At 49.6% G+C, this 12,664-nt stretch overlaps 1 protein-coding gene across 8 annotated transcripts in view; it reads right to left on the reverse strand.

Annotated features, from left to right (window-relative positions):
- Positions 1-12,664, reverse strand: part of DPF3 (double PHD fingers 3) — a 247,751-nt gene that overhangs the window by 148,437 nt on the left and 86,650 nt on the right. Inside the window, exon 1 of one of the 8 annotated variants that reach the window (XM_087856094.1) lies at positions 1,657-1,703. The exons of the other annotated variants lie outside the window; for them this stretch is intronic. Coding sequence (XP_087712220.1) covers positions 1,657-1,688 — 32 coding nt within the window. The 5' untranslated portion in view covers positions 1,689-1,703. Of the gene's footprint in view, positions 1-1,656; positions 1,704-12,664 lie in introns of those variants that run through there. 8 annotated transcript variants of the gene reach the window in all.

The following is a 12,664-nucleotide window of genomic DNA, read 5'->3' on the forward strand; positions in this document are numbered from 1 at the left end:
ACTTTCCCTGATATGCTCCTAACTTGCTTCCAACAGTCCCAAAGAGAGGAACAAGAAAGGGAAGTTGCTGAAAATAAAAAGTGAGTTTGGCCAAGTCCATGCCCCACACCGAATGGAACGAGAAAGTCAAACAAAGTGGTGCGCTGGGCGAAAATTAATTTCATCTTAAATACTTTCCACTTTCCATAACATGCGATGTTATTAGTAACAGGCGTGCTGGGGGGGACATGTGTATTTTTAAATGCAATCTTTGTGTGAACGATACCTCTCTTACGTAAACAGAGAAACCCTTCTTCGGACCGGAATGACCGTATTAAAGATTGAACCTGCAAAAATGTGACGTCCAACACCCTCTCTGCCCGTCTCCAGGGAAGTCACTTTTAAACAGACTAGGCGTTGACAGCGACTCGGAAACAAAAGTTTAAAGCCTTTTTCAAGATACGGGAGGAGAAAAGAGACTTCAGCCTTTTTGATAAATTCAAGCAGCACCTCTCCAAAAGTTAATTAGCCAAAATCTTCACAGGGCTTGTTCTGCTCTCTAGAAGAAAATCAATGGCCAGGTCTCCCTAACCCGTGGAAAGCAATTTAAACAGGAGAGAGGACAAATGTCCTTTTCAATATGGGATTTCTTAAAAAAAAAAAAAAAAAAAATCCCACAATGATAGGATCCCAGGGGTAACATTTGCATTCAAGTTGCAAGGGGTGAGGGTGGGGGAGGCTGGCAGTGAATGACTCATTTCGTGGAGCAGTGACCAGCATGCCCCAGGCTGGGTCAGACACAGCCCAGCCTCAGCCATCACCTGTCTGCATCAAACCAAGGGGGCTGGATGACCACGGGGTGATAGATGTCTTGGGCTGGAAGAAGCTGGCACAAGGCAGAGTAGAATGACGTTCTCATCAACAGCCCAGTTCAGGCTACCCAAGGCTGCAATCAGGAACAGGAAAGGCACAGGGGAACAAACTACAGGGCTCTCTGCCAGAGCAGGGCCCCCCCACAACCTGCAGCTTGGAGCAGCGCTGGCTGCCCTGTTCTGGGGGCACCGTGAGGGGTGAGATCCCTCAGCGATCAAATCAGAAGTAAGGGAGCCATAGTTCTTAGAGTTTTCCAGTGACCCTCCTTGAGCTCATCTGCGGAAAAATGGATTCCAGGGAACCAAAAAGAATTTGGAGGGGTGCAAATAAGACTTCTCCAGGGCCGCCTGGGTGGCACAGCGGTTAGACGTCTGCCTTCGGCTCAGGGCGTGATCCCGGCGTTGTGGGATCGAGCCCCACATCAGGCTCCTCTGCTATGAGCCTGCTTCTTCCTCTCCCACTCCCCCTGCTTGTGTTCCCTCTCTTGCTGGCTGTCTCTATCTCTGTCAAATGAATAAATAAATAAAACCTTTAAAAAAAAAAAAAAGACTTCTCCAAAATGATTGCCAACTAGGCTCCAAATGTGCTTTTCAGAGCCCATCACAGCCTCTCCAAGACCCTCTGCTCCTCTTCTTCCTCATGCTTCCACCTCTCTCAACACCTTGCCTGTTCTCTTCGATTCCATATCCACTGTCCTGAGCTGACTCTCAGGTCCAACCCTCCAACCCAGACACCTGGGGCTGCTCCCTCTTCACTGTCCCTCTGGTCCTGTGTTCTGACCCAAGAACAGGTGTCCTGCCATACCCCAACCACGTGTCCAAAAGCAAATTCCTCATCTGCCAGAAGCCTGCTTCCTCCCCAGAGTCTCCATTCTTCTGGGGTTTGAGGGGGGGGGGGAGGGAAGACCTGAGAGAACATTGCTCTGGTATCTCCCCAGCAAGGCATCCTTGACCCTCCCCTTTCCTTCATCCCATCTGGCATTGGATTCTTTCATTTCTCAGGAAGTTGCCTCTTCTTTCCATTCTCGCTGCATGGCCACCAGTCCCCTTTGACTGTAAAAACAGGACCTTGTCCCATCATTGCTATTTGTGCACATAAACAGAGATAAGCAGAGATAACAAGAAGCCCTAGCCTGTGGCAGGATCTCTGGCCCCTCCTTCCCCGCCATGGGCTCCTCCTCTTCTCTGTGGGCACCTGGATTTCCTGCTGTCTCACCCAGCTGCCCACACTTCCACCACCGCCCACAAACACACATTAAGAATCATCACACCAATATGCTAACTTCCTCCTGTTTGCATTTAAATATATTTAACTCTAACTGCGCTGTGGAAAGCCATCTCCCATTGATGTAGCATTTTATAGTAACTAGCAAGCAGGGGGCAATATTTGGCAAGGTGGAAGAACCTTCCCGTTTTCCTCACAGTGACATTGTTCCTAGAGCTGCTCTTCAAAGAAAGCCAGGGGGAGTACTGGCTGTGGACTGAATTGTTTCGCCTGAAATTCACGCACTGAAGCCCTAACCCCCCTAATGTTCTAGAATTTGGAGATGGGGCCTTTGGGAGGTAATTAGTTCATGAGGATGGAGCCCTCATGATGGGATTGGTGCCCGTATAAGAAGAGACAGGAGAATGACCTCTCCCTCTCTCTCTCTCTCTCTCCCCCCCTCTGTCTCTCGCTCTCTCTCTCTCTGTGTCATGTGAGATCATAGCAAGAAGGCAGCCATCTACAAGCCAAGAAGTTTCTCACCAGAACAAGACCATGCTGGCACCCTAATCTCGGACTTCCCAGCCTCCAGACCTGGAGGAAATAAATATCTGTTGTTTAAGCTGCTCAGTCTCTGGTATTCTGCCATAGCAGCCAAGCTAAGGCAGTGTTTCTGATATTTAAAAGAGGGAAGGCCTATAGAGGATGGTGGAGCAAGATTCCAGTCCCCTTCTTCCCTCGTTCTGTCCCCTTCCCACAAAGATGGCACTAGTAATACTATTCATAATGTCAATTTCAATTCCATGCCATGCTTAATGTTTATCTTCTTTACAAGACTCTAAACCCTATGAGGGCAGAGACCACATCTGCAGGGCCACTGTACACAGCCACCAGGCTTTGCGCTAAACAGCTGCCCAGGGGCACCAGTAACGCAGTACGCCTGGCCTTTTTCCTGACTTATCCGCAGCCTCCAGTACAGAGCCCAGCACAGCTGCATTCAACAACAGCTCATACCTACAGTAGGTGCTTCCATTTGGACAGTCTTCAGTTGGCCGCACATATAGGTTGGTGATTTAGATTGCATGGATGTCTAGGCCCAACTTGCAAAAAAAAAAAAAAAAAAAAAAAAAATCGAGAGAACGAGAGAATGCCTGCAAACACTCCCGTTCAGTCCTCCACACCCAGCTCCCGGGTTACTGCAGCAGGGCCGTGACTATAATCACTATAGCTCTTCTACCCATCCTGACAAAAAGAAATCTCCCTGGAGCCCAGTTTTTAGTCTTTCACTCCCAGGATGGAAGCCAAGATGGCTCCCACTGGTGCCCAATTTCCTCTGGAGGCTGACAGGGCCCTTGGAGAGCCGAGGGATTGGGGTGGAACAGAAAGAAGAGACTTGGATCAGCAGATCTCAGTCCAGCTCCAAGGCTGACTGGCTACACAACCCCGGGGCCGCTTACTTTCCCTCCCCAAGCCTCAGCTCGACGTTCCGCAACCCCCACTTCAGGTCTGTGAGAGAATTAAACGACAAGGAACCTCTGGCACACAGAGGGAAATGCCTTTTCATCAACAGTGGTTCCTTTCTCCTGCCCCCAAAGAGCAGCGTTTTCTGCCACTTTGCGGCACGCCACCTGCTTCAGCTGGCCGATGCCCTCTGCACGAGACACACACACACCACACTCACTGACGCAGTGTCTTTGAGGCTGGTGGACGCCAACCCAAACCTCTGTCCCAAGACCTTAGGCAGCAGGGAGAGTTGGAGAGCTGTTGCATGACGGTCCCGAGTCCAAAGCCTGCCCAATACAGAAACAGCACCTGGCTTGCTCGCCGCTCTAGCCCCAAGCCCAGCACAGAGCTTGCCATGTTGGGCTGAATGATGAATGAATGACTGAAGGAATGAAGGAATGAATGACTCTTCATCTGACCCTGCTGTATATATGAATCAGACAGCCCTACCCCTGGCCCCCAACAATATACTTTACTTAGGTTCTTCCTCCCACCTGAAATTCTTGCCTCTTGCCCCAGGACTGGCTAATCTTAATCTGTTCAAGGGCTGGCTGAAGGCCTGCCCCTTCCAGGACACCTCCCCAGTGATCCGGCCAATAGTGTTTGCTCTCTGCCCTCTTGGAGCTCCCCAATTATCTCAGTTGTGTTTGGCCAGTCTCTACCATCCTCCTTATCTCTCCCCACCCAACCAGAATATAGGAATCTTGAAGACAGGAGTTCTATATTTCCATGTTACCCAACCAAGCCCAGGGCTGGGACTATAGGAGCATGTGATAAATACTGATTACTTGGTTGAAATGTCAGGCCTTCCTAATGGAAGCTTCCCAGCTGAGAGAAGCTTGGGACACTCTTTCTCTATATGCAGATGAAGTGAGCCTGAAATTATCTGGCTTCTCCAGAGCACAAGCTTGGCCAACTGAAAACAGATATCCTGCAAGCTCACATCTCAAGGAAGTTTCCCTATCATCTTTAAAAAAAAAAAAATCCCTTCAGATCCCTCCTACATTGTTGGTGGGAATGCAAGTTGGTACAGCCACTCTGGAAAACAGTGGGGAGGTCCCTTAAAAAGTTAAAAATTGAGCTACCCTATGATCCAGCAATTGCACTACTGGGTATTTACCCCAAAGATACAGACGTAGTGAAGAGAAGGGCCATATGCACCCCAATGTTCATAGCAGCATTGTCCACAATAGCTAAATCGTGGAAGGAGCCGAGATGCCCTTCAACAGATGACTGGATTAAGAAGATGTGGTCCATATATACAATGGAATATTACTCAGCCATCAAAAAGAACGATTTCTCAACATTTGCTGCAACATGGACGGCACTGGAGGAGATAATGCTAAGTGAAATAAGTCAAGCAGAGAAAGACAATTATCATATGGTTTCTCTCATCTATGGAACATAAGAACTAGGAAGATCAGTAGGAGAAAAAAGGGATAAAGAAAGGGGGGGTAATCAGAAGGGGGAATGAAGCATGAGAGACTATGGACTCTGAGAAACAAACTGAGGGCCTCAGAGGGGAGGGGGGTGGGGGAATGGGATAGACTGGTGATGGGTAGTAAGGAGGGCACGTATTGCACGGCGCACTGGGTGTTATACGCAACTAATGAATCATCGAACTTTACATCAAAAACCGGGGATGTACTGTATGGTGACTAACATAATATAATAAAAAATATTATTATAATAAAAAAATCCCTTCAGCTCTGCAGATTTTCATTTCTCCATCCACAAAATTCATGCCACTCTTCAAGACACAGAACTAACATTCCCCTTCTCTGAACTTTACAAGAAGCTCACTGAATACGGTGCTGTCATCAGACCACCTCGGGAGGACTAGCTCTTCCTCTCTGACGCAGGAAATGAGCCCTTGCGGCTTATCAAGAATGCCATCACACCACTCTCCAGGAGAAGGGTCTAGAGACTGACTCGCCAATTTTGGTTTGTGTCAGAATCAGTGGGGGTAGGGGAGGCTGTGAAATTCTGATTCCGGTGGTCTGGCATGTGATCCAGACATCTGTATTTTTGACAGATTCCCCCACTATTTTTGACAGATTCCCCCACAGATGAGACTCACTGACCTAAAGATGTCTCCCCAACTTCCAAAGCAAGGGGAAGAACAAGAGGGCCTGTGATGCTCTTTCGGCCACGTAACGGCAGAGCAGGAAAGCCCAGGAAACTGACTTTAACTCGCTGGGTTTGTTCCTGAATTTTTTTTTTTTCTGGCAGCTGGCATGCACTGAGCAGCACTAACCTGTAGCAGACTAGTCCCACAGAAAGCCTCATCCCTCTCACGAAACATCCAAGAGGCCTGGTTAAGGCAAATTTACGGAGAAGATCGTGACATTCTTTGAGTCACTCTGGCAGTAACTCTGACCTTCATAATATCGCAGGAAAGGCACCTTGGGGACAAGGGTATTGCCTTGCGAAAGCCAAGTCCGATGAAGAATTTGAACCCTAAAACGCCTAACATGACTTAAATGCCATGCAGCCTGATGTTCAGGCCTGCTAGACCCAATAAATCCCTTTCCCAGCATCTACTCTGGTGAAGACTTTTCAGGGACTTATTATGCAAAGCTGCCTGAGCAAGACGGAATTTATGTTGAACCTGGCCATGATTTCCGAGCTGCCACTGGGTGTTCTGATGACATATGCAACTCAGGGTTGAAGTCAAGGGGCTGCCAAGGACAAGAGACTGGAGGCAGGAGGGAAAAAGGATGATTCCTTCCAGTAAATAATGGGGGGATGGGGGGGTCAGGAAAGGGGGATGCTCCGGGGAGGAAGAAGACTGTAGCTTTTCTTGTATCCAAGGTTTGCCTTTCAAATGGCATCCAGACGTGACAAAATAAATCTCTCTTCTGGAGACTGAAGAATGTGTAGAATGCAACCAACTTTCGAAAGTGAAAAAAAAAAAAAAAAGACTGCTTTATCTTAGGGTGATGCATACCTAGAAAGAAAACACACACCCATCACAGAAACTTCATTGATTGAGGAAGTATTTTTACTTTCCCTGGTTCATAGACTGAGTTCTCTCTGAAACCCCAGCGATGAGCTGGGCACCAGTATGCTATCCCCTGGGTGTGCTTTGCCAGGAGAAGCGGACCATTGATTAGAGACAATTCTTGGACAAACATATCCTCAGACCCCATCGCTGCTGGAATACAAGGGCTTCAAGGCTGCCCTCCCCGATAAAGAGAATATTGGCCTGGCATTTAAAACACAGCCACAAAGAACACATCCTCTGTAGTCAATTCTCAACGCAGCAGTCCAAGTGATCTTTTTAAAATGGAAATCAGATCATGACATTCTCCTCCTTAAATCCCTCCAACAGCTTTCACTGCACTCAAAATAAAATCTGAACTCCTCTCCATCGCTATGGGCCCCCAGACTATCTGGCCATGCCCACCTTTTCTACTTCCTTTTGTCCTTGCCCACTCAGCTCCATTCTCACCGCACTTCTCTCCGCCCTTCAAATATACCAACATCATCCCAACCTCAGGACTCTTGCATGTGCTATTCCCTCTTCTTGGTGTACAGTTCCCCCAGCTCTTCTCATGGCTGGGCTCTTCTCGGAAGAGTCTTCTTTGACCCACCCTAAGGCAGCCCACCCTACTCCACTCCTGCCCAAGTCCTTGCTATGTCCCATTCTACTTCATTTTTTTCATTATACTTACCACCATCAAACTTTTTCTGTTTTTTCTTTGCCTGCTGATTGTCTCTACGTAACAAAATTATGAACTCCATGAAAGCAGGTCTTTATTTCTCTTGTCTACCACTCTCTGAACCCAACACAGGATTTGGCACAAAGGAAATCGCTTGACAGAAAACACTGAACAAAGGAGTGAAAGACCCAGGCTACCTGCAAGAGACAGCTCGAAAGGTATGGGAGCCTGGCTTTCCAGAGGGCAAGAAAGTCATCACTAAAGGGAGGCCCCCAGCACAGGGAATGAGAATGACACCACTGCCTTCTCACTTCTGATCCTCCCTGCCCGACACACTCATCAGGGGGTTGGGAGCCCATTCCACTGTCCATACTTGAACCTTGCTCATGAGCCAACAATGCCACCCGCACACTGCAAAACCTGCAGAGAAGTGGGGCCAAGAGGATAAATGATGCCCTTCATGACATCAGCTCTTCTTTTTTTATGCCCCAAAAGAACATTCCAGGCCTGATACTGGCACTGTAAACTAGCAGTGCCAAAAGACGGTCCCCAATGTCCCTACTCCAGTTTCCTGAAAGGACCTGTCTGTGAATTAACCTCCTTGGCATGTTCTTTCCTGAAGAGCTGATCCATGTCCTCTTCCGGAGCCCCGAGCCTATGGGTAGTAGCAGGGGCAGGAGCAGGATGGGGGTGGGGAAGCACTGCTTGACGGGAAATCAATGGGAACTTGAAGGTCATCGGGAGGGCGCTGTCTCCCCATCATGCACCTGCTGGGATGGGATTTGTGGTCCTGACCTCGCTTGGGGGCCTCTGCCCTCCTGTCAGAGTTGGTTAAAATCAGCCGGTAGAAGCAAACGCCCTGCAGACCAAATGATCTCCAGGCCGCGCTTCTAAGGGACATCACGCCAAACAAAGAAGCACTGAGTCTCACTTAACCTGCCACAAGGTTGAGAGTCACCCCCATTTCTCTTGGCAGCCCTCTGAGAAAACTGCCTCAGGCCTGCTGCTTTTTGAGGCACATGCTTGTAAACCTTTTAATAAGAACAGAACAAAGCCAGGCTGACCAAGAGGCTACCAAGCTCTCTGGTAGAAAAGATAGAAACATTCCGGGAAACTAAGAAGACCAAAACCAAAAGGTAAGTCACCCTAGAAATACCTAAATCCGCCCTCATAACCTCTACATCCTGGGATGAGGACAAAAGATACCAGAACTTCCCAACCACTGAAGAGAACCTATTTCCCGAGTTCCCTCCTTCCCTCCCTCCCCTCAGTCTTTTCACCTCATCAAGAGTCACTTGATATGCAGGTCAGCCCACATCTCCAGTCCAAAAGTTGAAGATGAGTCGGGTATAAAACTGAGGAAGAGACATCCTCAACGTAGCTAAGGAAAGGCAACAAGATGGTGGGAATAGAAACTGTGGCCTGGCCGCCATTTACTGAGAGCTTACTATGGGTGCCAGGCACTGTTCTAAGAACTCGACTGGATGATCTCATTTCACCCTCACACAGCCCCATCCCATTCTTTCCCCCGATTCCACAGATTAGGAAACTGAGGCACACAGAGTTTTCAGTGATTTGCCTCGAGTGTCAAGTGGTGCTGTGAAGCGATAAGCCCAGGCAGTCTCAGTCCAGAACCTTGTTCTTGGCCACTATACTACCAGCCCCTCACGGGGGCCCTGCTGTCCCCTCACTGAGAGTTGAGCCTCTGGAACTGACATAACCCGAACAACACTTTTTTTTTTTTTTTTTTTTTTTTGGTGTGTGGAGGCACCAGGTTTCTCTAAGGCATCCCCAATTTGCTGGGCAATCTTAGCCATTTCTCTTTTTTGTGCCTCAGTTTCCCAAACTGCCAAATAGTTCCAGAGATACTGTTAGTCACGGAGCCCGTCACAGAGTCCCCTCTTAGTAACTCAAGAAGTAGGTTGGTGATGGAGCTGCCTGGAAAGATACCAAAAGAGAAATACAAAACGTTATTATGTGGTTTAGCAACCAAATCCATCCCGAAGGTGAACAAGGGGTAAAGGGCTTTGAGAGGCCCTGTGGCTCCCTGAAGGTTGACTGAGGGGACAAAAAGGAAAATGCCAGATTACCATAAGAATCCCAGGTGTTGGAGATTGTCTGATGCGCACTGCTTGTTGTACGGCAAGGAAAACCAATAACTAGAGAGGGGAAGTAATTTCCTCCAGTCACGCCAGAGCAGGGCTGACATCAGATCCTCAGTGTCCAGGCTCCTCGTCCCAGGATTTCTCCATTGTTTACAGCAGGGGGAGGCAAATGACTGCCCCCAGGCCAAATCTGGCCCCCACAAGTTCCTATAAATAAAGTTTTATTGGAAGACAGCCACGCACATTCTTTTACATATGGTCCAGGTGCTGTCACGCCACAACAGTAGCGTTGAGGGGTTCCAACAGTGACTGCGTGGCCGGCAAGGCCTTCTGGACCTTTACAGAAAAAGTTTGCCAACTCCTGGTTTATAACCTAAGTCTCGAATGATGAAAAGACTCCGCCCTCGGAATGAAAGAAAATAGCACGGGAGGCCGAGAGTCACACAGCTCAAGCAGAGCATTTTACAATTATCCCAGCTTGGTACAACTTAATAAAAACCCATAAATACAGTTAATAATAAGGAAAACAAGCACTAGCTCACCCTACCTATTTAATAATTATTGTTAACTACAGCATGCAAAACTCATCACTGGAAATTACTTTTTTCTAGCCTCTCTCGAAAGCCCTTTTTCATTAGAAAACGCTGTTGGCCAATGGGCAAAGCATGCTTCCCACAGTTGCAGAGCCCTCGTCTCCTCCTGCGGAGTGAAAATGGGGGCATTGAGATCATTGTCCCCTCCTGGGGTGCTCCCTGTCAAACAGGGTGGTGCCGAAACCCTGCTTAGCCCCTTTCCCAATAACATTATTAGGAACCACCAGGCACAGGAGAGACTCTTGTTCAGGCTTCTCCTGCCTGCGGTGCCTCCCTGCCTCCCTCACCCCCTCTCTGCTCTCCAGAATGTGACCAGAGGCAGCATTTGGCTCCCACAAGCATGCCAGCCCTTGGCAGTTTGGGTGAGGACACTCTATCATGCCCCAGAGCGGAGGGATAGGGCTTGGCCCCTGGACCTCGGGTCCAGGTCGAAGTTGGACTTTGGTCACTGGGGATCGTCAGCAAGTCTCTCAACCCCACTGAGCCCCAGGCTCCCATCTATGAAGTGGAGAGGGCCATCATCACATATTCCAAATGATGGAACATGCACAGAGTCGGAACGCAGGGGAGAGGCGAGGCAAGCCAGCCAGGCGGCAGCCAGGGTCCAATCTCACCAGGATTAGAACATCATCAGAACCGTGGAAGTTGGAAAGGCATATATTTACAGCATTATCTCGGGCAGAGAGCTTTGATACATAGGACCCATTTTGCACGGAACAGTCCCAGTTCACACAGAGGTGCAGGCAATCATTATTAGTAACTCCCACTTTCCCTCTCAAACGTGCCCTCGCTTGGCTGATAAACGATAAGCTCACTCTAATGATAAGCTGTTTGGGGTCAGAGAGAGGTAAGGGCCCCTCCGCCCTCAACATGGTCAGTGATGGCAGTAAATGGGCTTCTAAGGAGGTCATGTCCGGTTTGGTGAAGACTTGGGGTACAGGTCTGTGGCCAGAACTGAACGACTCAGGACAAGACAGGAATGACTGCCTGCAGCAGTCCTGCTTCTCCAGCTGCCCCTCATCAGGCCCTTGCCTCTTTTAAGAGTTCTTAAACAAATACTCTGAGAATGTGAGCCAAAGTGTGAGCTCCCTAGGAGGCCCACAGGCTTGGAGAGAAGAGGGGGCTTCGGAAAGTGCTAGGAGCAGGAGATGTACCAACAGGTTCCTGCTACCTGCCCGCTGTGCTAAGCACCTGCCCAACCTCTTCTTCATCCCTGGGACCAGGTAGGGTCCCGGCCCTTCACAGAGCCTGACACTGACCCAGCAGCACTCGGTAAGTGCATTTCTGGGGATGCGGACCCAGGGGAAGCTCGGGGCTTCCGTGTGTTCTTCGAAACTCTCCCCCACAGGGGCTGCACCTCTTCCACCAGACCTGCTGAACTACAGGGGTGCGGGTGGGCGCGCTGTGTTCTGGGACCTCCATCATGAAGAGGGCCAAGAGGCAAGCAAAAAGAAGGGCCCAGAAGAGCCGACTTGAGCTGTAGGCTGAGGTCTGTAGGGGAGGAGGGCCGGATGGGCCACTGATTAGAGGAAAGGCAACAAAGAAGGAAGAGGAGGGGGACAGAGGAGGTGGGGGACAGGAGTCAATATTTGTGGAGGGAGGGCGGCGTCCAGCTCATGCCCCACAGCCATCAATATCTCTTCTGAGGACAGCTTATCTGGGGAATTTATGCTCTCTAATAATTACCTTGCAGAGGGTTCCACTTATCTTACCACAAGAATCTGCCGGTTGCCAGATACACAGGGTTCTGGTTAATTCCATCCACACTGCCATCCACCTCCACCTCGTCCCCCAAGGTCCCCAGCTCCCGTCCTCTGACCTCTAACCTCCCCTGCTCTCTCTGACCTGGGGCAAGTTGAGGGTAGAAGAGTCTCAACATCTATCAGATTTAAGGGCCCCAGGAACTGACGCACGAGGTGGGGGGATCTCCCTCACTGCCAGATACAAGAGGTAAGTAGAGGCCCAGCCTGGGGATGGGCACACGGCTGCTGAAGGCTACCTGGGAAGGGCAGAAGCACTGGGTTGGTCATATTCGTCTTCGCCTGATGCCATCAGGTCTGGTCAGTATTTTTATTTTCTTGTCTCCACAACCCTCCGGAGAGCCTTCCCTTCCCTCCTCCAGCCCTTTGATGATGCCCCCTCCAGTAACGGTGGGGCCGCTTATTCAGTCATCAGCATTTACTGCCCTGCGTGGCCAAGATCTCCTCAAATACATGCCTCAGACCCAGCTGCGAGCTCCTTGCAGACGGAGCCCTTGGCCCACCGCTCTGGCCCCAAGCCCACTCCTGAGCCTCAGCAGTGACAGTATCACCAGGTAACCCTTACCGCGGGCCAGGTTCCAGAACATTCTAAGTGCATTAGAAAGAATAATGCATTTCATCTTTGCAGTAACCCCCATGAGAGAGACACTATTCCTCTTTCCCCATGACACAGGTGAGGACACTCTGACAGCTGCCCAGGGCCACCTACGGGGCAGCCAAGTCAGGATTTGAACCAGGCGTTCCCAGCTCAAGTCTGGACTCCTCAACACTCAGCACTGCCTGGCAGTAAATGTCTGCTGACCCACTGGAACATTTTATACCATATCTACCCACTTATTTATGCCCTCCTGCTCTAAAAGAATAATTTTCGTTAAAGTAATCATAATACCAGCCAACAACTAAGGGTCCTCGAGCACATACGGGTGCTCTCCACCTTGTCCTCATGTCCGCCCAAGGGGCCGCTGTGATTACCAGCTGGAGGA

Source organism: Ursus americanus, chromosome 26 (assembly GCF_024610735.1).
Source record: "Ursus americanus isolate L20-20 chromosome 26, mUrsAme1.1.p, whole genome shotgun sequence".
Classification (NCBI taxonomy): Eukaryota; Metazoa; Chordata; class Mammalia; order Carnivora; family Ursidae; genus Ursus; species Ursus americanus.